The sequence below is a fragment of the Gouania willdenowi genome, chromosome 14, assembly GCF_900634775.1.
Source record: "Gouania willdenowi chromosome 14, fGouWil2.1, whole genome shotgun sequence".
Lineage (NCBI taxonomy): Eukaryota > Metazoa > Chordata > Actinopteri > Blenniiformes > Gobiesocidae > Gouania > Gouania willdenowi.
The window spans coordinates 1,046,920-1,056,373 of record NC_041057.1 but is presented as its reverse complement, the minus strand read 5'-3'; the positions used below and the strand labels follow the sequence as shown (position 1 = coordinate 1,056,373).

The 9,454-nt window shown below is 37.8% G+C and overlaps 1 protein-coding gene across 1 annotated transcript; it reads right to left on the bottom strand.

Annotated features, from left to right (window-relative positions):
- Nucleotides 1-485: 485 nt before the first annotated feature.
- LOC114475636 (CCR4-NOT transcription complex subunit 8-like) lies at nucleotides 486-8,655 on the bottom strand. Its single transcript, XM_028466620.1, is given in 8 exon segments — nucleotides 486-963; nucleotides 1,320-1,430; nucleotides 2,989-3,133; nucleotides 3,203-3,270; nucleotides 3,273-3,366; nucleotides 5,197-5,392; nucleotides 7,256-7,467; nucleotides 8,506-8,655. Coding segments are annotated over 7 exon segments (858 nt in total). The 5' UTR covers nucleotides 7,371-7,467; nucleotides 8,506-8,655; the 3' UTR covers nucleotides 486-834.
- Nucleotides 8,656-9,454: the final 799 nt, after the last annotated feature.

The following is a 9,454-nucleotide window of genomic DNA, read 5'->3' as shown; positions in this document are numbered from 1 at the left end:
TTGTTGCCAAGTTATAGGGAAAAAAAGTTATTTTTGTGACATCATGAATATTGACCCCTACCAATCTTTTTACTGGTAGGTCGTACAGCTTCAGTCTAATTAATAAAATACTCCACTTGAGATGAGCTTTTCATAAATGTAAGCATCAAACTTGTACAATACATATTAGTAGAGATAGAGAACATTTTGGTTTTTGACACTTGACGCGACCTTGACATCAATATTTTGGCTCCAAAAAAGGTCAACTGCACATCCCTGACATTAACCCTATGAGATGACATACGTGTCATTAATGCTACATTATTAGCCTAGGAGGAGTTCCAGGACAAAGGAGTTGCGGAAGAAAAATAATAACTCCAATGAGAACAATGTATTTGGAAATTTTCAATTGTCAAATACAATAATAAATAGTTCCTTTTGGCTCCGAGGTGTAAAAACAAACAAACCCAGCACAGACGTATGTTTGGGAAAGAAAAGATCAAATGTTTTACAGTGAAAATACAAAACAATTTAATGTACAACGCTTTCAAACAAAGGTGGGATGTAAAAACAAGGGCGAGCTGTTAAAAGTTCCTCAGAGTGGAAAAGAGCTAAAAGGGTTTTATTTTCATCAAATGATACTTTCATTTACACGCCCGTCCAGCTTCAACTTAAAAAGGAGGAGAGAGGAGGAAGAAGGTGGTCCCAGAGCAGCTCCAAACAAACGCTGCGTAAAAGACGGCTCGAGCTAACGGAGGCTCTCTGTGTGTGTGTGTGTGTGTGTGTGTGTGTGTGTGTGTGTGTTGCTGGTGGGCTTTAAAACAAGTGTGTGATCCACTTGGAGGAGCCGGTCCGTCAGTGCTTGTTGTTGGTTTCCTCTCCGCCCGACCCCGAGATGCCATTCTGTGGTTGGGTGGAGCCTGAGCCCAGGCCGTACAACCGGCCACAATACTTAGCGTCGTCTATGTTGTCCTCAAAGAAGAGCTGAAAATACACAGATCTATGCTTTATACGTCTATAGCAAAGGACAGGAACAGATCTATTCTTTAAACGCTTGTAAGAGATCTATGCTTTATACGTCTGTAACTAAGGACAGGAACAGATCTATTCTTTATACGCTTGTAAGAGATCTATGCTTTATACGTCTGTAATAGATCTATGCTTTATAAGTCTGTAACTAAGGACAGGAACAGATCTATTCTTTATACGTCTGTGTCAGAGAACATTGTTGTACGTGAGCATCTTTTTGCTGAAACAAATGAAAAAACTAAACAGAGTTTAATCTACGGTTTGTGTTCAGAGTCATGAACAGATCTACTCTCCACGTGTCATGTTTGTACCTCTTTCATCCTGAAAAAAGCCATTCCTGTGAGCAGTGAGTCTGACCCCGCCTGATGCTGTCGACCAATCCTCTTCAGCTCCAGCTGATCGGCTACTTCCTGTAGCCCCCCCTACACACACACACACACACACACACACACACACACACAACTCATTAGCTGCTTTTATTTTGTAGGGGCTTTGTTTCTGTCCCATCACACTTGCAACACGAATTACTTCCCTTAAAACCAAGGTGTATTTTTAGTTTGGAAAGATGAAATAAACAAAATAAAAGTATATTTTGCACCATTTTTGTGTATTTAAAATCATTCCAAGGCATTTCAACACATTTTCAGGACATCCCACACACGGCGGTCTCAACAAACTCAGATGTTTTTACAAATTGTTTCTTTAATTATTCTGTATTATTATTTCTGTATTTTTAAAATCCTGGTTTTCTACTGATTTGATGCTAAAACACTGACCTATGGAAATAATTCAGTGTTTTTATCCCCAAACTGAATAATCTTAATCTGAGGGTCATTCCATGTCATTTTAATAATAAATGGCCCACTCACTTTGGATTAAATGTATTTTTAGATTTTTACTAATCATTCATGAATTATTCAATGGGCACATTGTACATTTTTAGTTTGATTGAATTAATGAGTTTGTGGTTAAAAACTGAATTCTCTCCATTGTTCAGTGTTTACGTGTCAAACGAGTAGAAAACCAGGATTTTAAAAGTACTTTTTACTTCCCATGTGAGTTTGTTAAAGCGTGACTGTTGATCGTAGTGAATTATTATATTCAGGATGTTTTACCTCATTAGACTCATACATGGTTAGTGTTATAGTGGTGTGATATTTGGCTTCATTTTCATTAATTAAGAGCAGATTAGGGATGTCTCGATCAGGTTTTTTGCCCCCGAGTCCTTTGATCATGAGAATTGGCCAATACCGAATCCCAATCCGATACTTCTATAATACATTAAAAAAGAAGAGCAAAAAACAGATCCAGGATGTCCTTTATTTATTTTATTCACCTTTTTTAACAAACACTTGTGAGGAGCAGACAAACACACCCTCAAACATCTGTGCACAGTGCGCACAGACACTAGCATCAGGCTAGTTAGCAGAGATGCTAACGATACGTTTGTTCTCTTCCAAACAGAACAAATGTTGTAGTGATTTACCTGATGTTGAACTCCTTTATTCACAAACGTGAACTCTCCACCTCCGCTCTGCATCCAAACAACAGACAGGCTCCTCCTCTTTTTGACCCAACTTCTGCTGTGTCATCATGTTCTACTAGTTCTGCAGCTTCAGAGCTTTCTTATCCATTTACACCGTAACCATGGTAACCAGAGCGCTACTGTTTACCTTCGCAGTGCAACAATGAAAAGGCTCTGGTCTGACGTGGCGCATCGTTCTGAACGTTGTGTAATTAATATACCGGTACGGTGGTTTATTAAAAATGTATGTCATAACAAAAATAAATACTGGTATTTGGTATGAACCGATATACCGCCCTCCTCTATTATGATAATAAATATACATATATCTGAGTCCTGATCGGGAGATAATGCCTGATTCCGATTGAGTCTGAAACCACGTGATCGTGCCTGATTTCTGATCACGTGATCAGGACACCCTTAATTTACAGTGAGTGTTGAGCTCAGACCGGTACCTTCAGGTTCTTGCAGCTCTTCATCAGGTATTTGACGTCGTAGATGGCAGGAAAAAACAAGTTGAGGATCTGAAAGAAGTCATGTTCCTCCTCAGGCAGACGAGCGTCCGTCAGCAGCTTCACCAGATACCCGAAGTCATAGCCGCTGAGAGGAGGACAGAGGAGGATGAAATAGAACACACAGTTCTATTAAAAACACAAACAGATGACCCACCTGTGGAAGGAAAGCCACTTGACGTTTTCACACAGCACCAGGCCTGACGTCATGAGCAGCTCAGCGAAGAGTAGAGCGTGTCGATTCCTTCCTCTTCGTGTTTCTTGAACTGAAGGCCAGAGTTCTGCAGCAGGTCTATGGAGTCCTGGGAGTACATGTCTTCTCTGAAAGGAGAGAAGGAGCTTTGTGAAGACCACACACAGCGAGCCTTTCATCCAGCACACAGGTGTGACCAACAGGAAGTGTTAAATAGTGACACGACTAAAAGAGACGGAGCCCAAAATGTCAAAAAGGAAGAAAAACGTATCTGTGGTAAGTTAGAAATCTGTAAAAAGCAACAAAATGTGGCTTTAAACCACTGAAGCATTTATTATTATTTTTTTATCTAGTTTTTCAGCAAAAATAATGTTTTTTGGCTTTTTTTTTTTCCTTCTGCGTTTCAGAGTAAATTTTTTCTGTTTTTTGGCGGATTTTTGTCATTTTTTGTGCCTTACAGTTTTCTTAGCCCTGTTTAAGTATGTGCATTATATTTGCAGTACTTTTTAGGGTCTAATGATGGTCCTAACTCAAATTTTTTTTTTTTTTTTTAAAAATGCCTTGTTATAGCCATACTTTTGACTTTTTTTGTTTTTCAGAGTAATTTTTTCTGTTTTTCATGCATTTTATTTCTGAATTATCAAGATACTTGGAAATCCTGCAAGAACATCCATCCTATGGCGACTCCTCAGCTGCACACGTTGCAGATCCAGTATTTTCAGCATCTCCTGATTGTATCTATAGTAACCACATATCAGCACTTCAATGCATCATTTTTTATCCATGGAATCATATCTTGGAAGAGTATTAGAGCCACAGAAGACAAAAAAATTGAGGCTTAAAAAAAACCTCATGTGCTTCAGAAACGGTCAAGATTTTTTTAGGGACACGGAAGGAAAAAAAAATCGTCATGCACTTCGATAAGTCAAAAATCAATGTTGACATTTTTTCCCCATGGAGAATGCAGAGCAACGGGAGCTGCACAATGCTGTAAGTAAGTTTCTGAAGTTATGCAAATGCATGCTGCATTGATATGTGTTTCTAATCTGTGTTATTTGTTACTATTCTAAAATATAGTTTAACCAGTTCCTCAAACCGCCTGCCAGGCATAAAAAAAAAAAAGTTGACATTGATTTTCAAATTTTTTCTTTAAGTGCATGATTTTTTTTTTTCTTAAACTTTCAATAATTTTTTTTTCTTCAATCTCGAAAAAACTCAACATTGATTTTCAATTTATTTATTTTTTTTACCTCCAAAAAAGATGTGCATGAGTAATACTCTTCCGTACATATCTGATCCTGGAGAAACGTGACTATGTCCCCCACATCTGAATGGTCTTTCCTTCTGAACAACCACACAGTCCTCAGGTGTCTGTGTTAAGTCCATAGACTTATTGTAGTGCCATCATTATTATGGATTAAACATAAAACTATCTCCCAGTGTCTCAAACCAAGTTAAAAGTTTTTTTTTTATTGAATTAAACAAGCCGGTCATGTTTGTTCTCAATAAAGAAATAAACGCATCTGTTGTTTCAAATGAAACTTTAGGTTCAGAAAAGAAAGCCTGAAAAATAGAAAACAAATTGTCCAAATAACATAAAGAAATAGCCTGAAAAACAAACCAAAAAAATAAATTATTCAGAAAAAACTGTTTTTTTCCCACGGTGAATGCAATAAACTTTTGTATGAAACTGATGCCATAATTTAACTTTAAAGAAACAGTTTCCCCCCCCACAAAAATGTGTTCATTCTTTCAATTTTTTTTTATTATATTTGATCAGCTCTTTGTTGTTTTTTATAAAGAATATCTTTAAGATTTCTCTTTTTTCTTTGAAAAAACATTTGTTTATTAAATGTATTCATTTTTAAAAATATTCTCTTTTTAAATCTTTGGTATTTTAATGTAATTCTAATGTTATTATTCCTGCTGGTTTCATGTTAAATGGAGCCTCCACTTACGTCAGGTTGAACTTGAAGTTGAACTGCCATGTGGTGGTCCCGGGGGGATAGTCTCCGTCCTCGTTCATGAAGCTCAGGCCCAGCTGGATGATCTTCAGCAGGTCCACGTTACACCTCAGCAGCTGGTACTGATAATCCACTGTGCTGCGGAACTCGCCGATTGGCCGCACCACCACGCCGGGAAACTCCGTGTCCTAGTAACAACACAGGAGGGTCGACAGTGAACAATCGGCATCATTTTTACAACTTTTTCATCTCCTTCAGAATCCAACACTCATCAGAAAACAACAGGAAGCTAAACGGCAGATACGTAGAGAATAGTTTCATAATTGTTTTATTTTGAAAGCTGAGGCCTTTTCATTTGACAGCGTCTGGTTTGACAGGCGAGTCTTTTCATCTGACGGAGGTTTTGCTGAGCCCTGAGGATGTCCTATAATGTACACCATATGGTCAAATTGTTGTGAATTTTTTTAAATGTTGAACTCTAGAGTAGTGATTGACCGATTCATCGGCCGGCCGATTTTTGTGTGTTTTATGTGTATCGGCCGATGCGTGCTGCCGTATTCGCCGATCCACTTTATAAACAGAGCGGCTGCTACGTGTTGCTGCAGACAGAGTGCAGAGCCCCTCCCCCCACTAGCAAGCTCTTCAATCCCAACGGCAGGTTTTAAACTTTCAAAGCATTTTTAACTGTTGAACTTAGCGTTATTCTGTGGGTTGTGTCACCGTTATAGTTAAAGAGCAGCTGCTGGAGGTTTGGTGTGTGTGTTTCTTTCCTTCTCTCTCTGCTTCTCACTCAGCGCTGAGAAGAAGTTTTTAACTTTGAGAAGCAGTTTACTACTTGTTTGAATATTTATTCCAGTTAATGTTGATGCAACTTAGAACAAAAACTTGAACAGTTTATTAACGTGATGTCAGATGTGCATTAAGCAACTGCTTTCTGACATCACGTTATTTTCCTATGTTAATTTATGTTCTGAGGTTGTGTTGGAATGGACTATAATTCATTGTTTCTTTTTGTGTTCAATACTATAATTATATTATTTATACTCAATAATCCTGTTAATAAAATATATCTTCAGTCAGATCAACTTTTGTCAAAGCTATTTTCAGGACAATGACGAACAGTTCTTTCATAATATTTCATGAGATGTCTCACTCTATTTTTTACTTGTTCTTCTTTTACATCAGCAATTCTCAACTGGTGGGTCTGGACCCAAAAGTCGGTCGCAAACCTGTACTGGGTGGGTCGTGGACAGCTGGTCAAAAATGAACAAATACTTAATGTCTCTCATGTAGGACTTGTCTTTTATTTTAAAAGAACCTTTTCTTTTGACAAGCATGCTGTAAAATGCATGTTGCAAGGAAAAATATATAGATTTTTTGAAAAACTAAATTTATTTGGTTGAATTCTAACTAATAAAAAAAAAAAATGGGCCGTGGAAAAATGTGGGTCCCAGGGTGAGACCAGATGAGAACCCCTGTTCTACATCACCTGTTTTTACTATTTCTTAAATGTTTTCTACTTGATGTCGTTCTACCTCACCTTTGCTAATTTCAATAAATGTTCCTTTTTTTTATAATTGAAACGTGTACCATTTGTTATCATTGTGTAATTTTTATGACATAAATTGAGGGAGCAAAAGTAGTATCAGCTCCAAATATCGGCTCAAGAAAAGCAGCAGTCCGGATCTGTCATCGGCTGGTGAAAAAAAAATTGGTATCAGCTCTAAAAAAAACCCATATTGGTCGACCCCTACTCTAGAGGCTCGCTATAGCGCCACCTTTAGAATGATTGGCCTGTTTTTACAGCTGATACACTCTGGGATGAGGCTGAAGCTTTGTGCAAAATGTGGTAATTGTTTTCACATGGGTAGGAGGATTTCCCCAGAAGAAGAAAAAGAAGAACAGACAGGATAACAATAGGTTCCCAGCAGTGAGTGAGTGTCCTAAAAGTGGGTCACTGGTAACATTTTTTAGCCCTTTGACCCAGAATCATCATCGTACAAAGCGACAGGAAGTTTGTCCTCCTAATCTAGCAGGCTGAGACTCTCACCATGGGCGATGAAGTTGTAGCTCTGAATGATCTGCCGAATCTTCCTCATTTCATCCTCCACATTGCTGGCCCAGACCTCACAGATGATCTGACTGGAATCTGTAAGAGCGGCGGGCATGTTGGCGAGTCAGGTGAAGAGCCCAACGCCAAAATGTCCTCCTGAGGCGCTCGTTGACGAACCAACGGCGAGCAGCGCGGAGAAGAAACACCACCACCTGTGGGAAGAGGAGGATTGATTAGATGAAGATTTGTAAGAGGACAAATGTAGATCCACAGACAGAGAAAGTGTCTGATCCACTTCAGCTTCAATCCTCACACACTTATGTTCTTTATATAATGACTATGTAACGTGTGTGTGGCTACGGGTATGTTAAATGTAAACTGCCACTCTATGAATATGCAGCACCCCTCGTTGACCAGTTTAGGTCACGTGATAGGTGCACCACGTGACTTAAAGTTCTGTCATTTGTATTTTAGCTCACATTTATTTATAGCTACCCTGCTAACCCTTGTATTTTAGCCCTATCCCTAACTCTAACTTTATCCCTAACCCTTAGCCATGTTAAATATGTTAAAATTAAAAAAAAGAAAAAAATGACAAATGTGGGATTTCAACCCAAGTTAGCGGAAGGAAGAATCCTTGAGTGCGTTGCGTTAGGTCACTATGTATCCATAGTCCACGGGGTTTGGCTACGTTCAACGTACCTTCAGACACTTTCTTTGAAAAACCATCATTTTAAAATCATTTCCAATAAACTTATTTAAGTTTGAGTTTAATTCCAACAAAACGGATTTAAACCCCTATTATTTACCCTTTACAATAAAACAAATGAAATAAAAACAAAAAGAAATCCTTATCTCAGAAACTGATGACTATTTGTTTACAAAGCCGCGAACCAGTTAACAGTAATCACCAGTTAGCCGTGCCACTACTTTACTCACAACACCCAGAATACGTCCTTACAGTCTGCATTAGAAGATTTCTGCAAAAGCGTTAATTAGATATTCATAAACACACGTTAATAATTTATTTTTTTGTGATTACGAAGCCTGAATAAAATATAAAAACGCCACATTGAGCTTAGCCCAGCAGCTAACAGGCTAACAGTCCGTTTACAGCCAAAGCTATCGAAGATCAAATACACATTAACTGGCCTCGCTTTGCATGAAAATCCCGGAACATCGTAGACCCAACAAATAAAACATAATGCAACTGAAAGAAACATAAATCTGCATTTCTTTTTTTTTTTTACCAGATATTCCTCGACGTTACCGGCTGAGCTAGCCGCTAGCTGTTAGCTACCCTCGCCTTCCTTCCTTCTTCTTCTTTTTCTTCTTCTGCTAATGGTTTCCGGCAGACCGTACACTAAAAGAAGCGTAATGCTGCCCTCTTCTGTTCAATAGAATCACTCCACTTTAGATTCTCAAATAAAGGTTGGTTGAGAAAAGATAGCTCACGACTGCCTTATCTATTAAACGTGAATTTGTTCTAGGCGAAAACATCACATTTATTGAAAACACTGTAATCAAAGGGTTGAAAGTTATTTAAATAACATTCTTCTTTCAACAGAGTACTGGACTCAGGACAGTAAAACATGTGAAATAGTCTCAAACTGACAAAGCCCATCTGGATGCTTTCCCATTTTATTTAAATATGTATTAATCCCACAATGGCCCAGTCTTAATCTGGTTATTTTAACGGCAGGTTGACCTCTATTGCCCTGCACACAAGCTTGACTTTTGCCATTGTTGATGCACAGAAGTTTCTTCCGGTTTCCTTCTTCTTCTCCGTTTTTTTGTTTGTTTGTGTGACGTCATGATCGTGGAAAACCCGTCATTTTTGGAAGACCAAAATAGATTGTTTTTACGAAAACCAACTGATGGCTGTGATAATATTAATAGCAATAATAATAATAATAATAATAAACTGCTTTATAAAAACTAACATTTTAATTCACCCATTCATTTTATTCCCACCTTGTTTTATTTTATTCAAGTTAAATGAAATATGACACTGATTGAGTGAGTATCAACAGTTAAGTTAAACTTGACCATAAATTATAAATTTGATAAGCTCCTGTAATTAGCATTCATGTTATTTATTTTTTGCTCATTCTTTGTGCTATATGTTGTTTGCCATTTTTTTGTATTTTGTAAATTTCAGCAGGAAAATCTGATTATCATGGAAATAAATTGCTAATA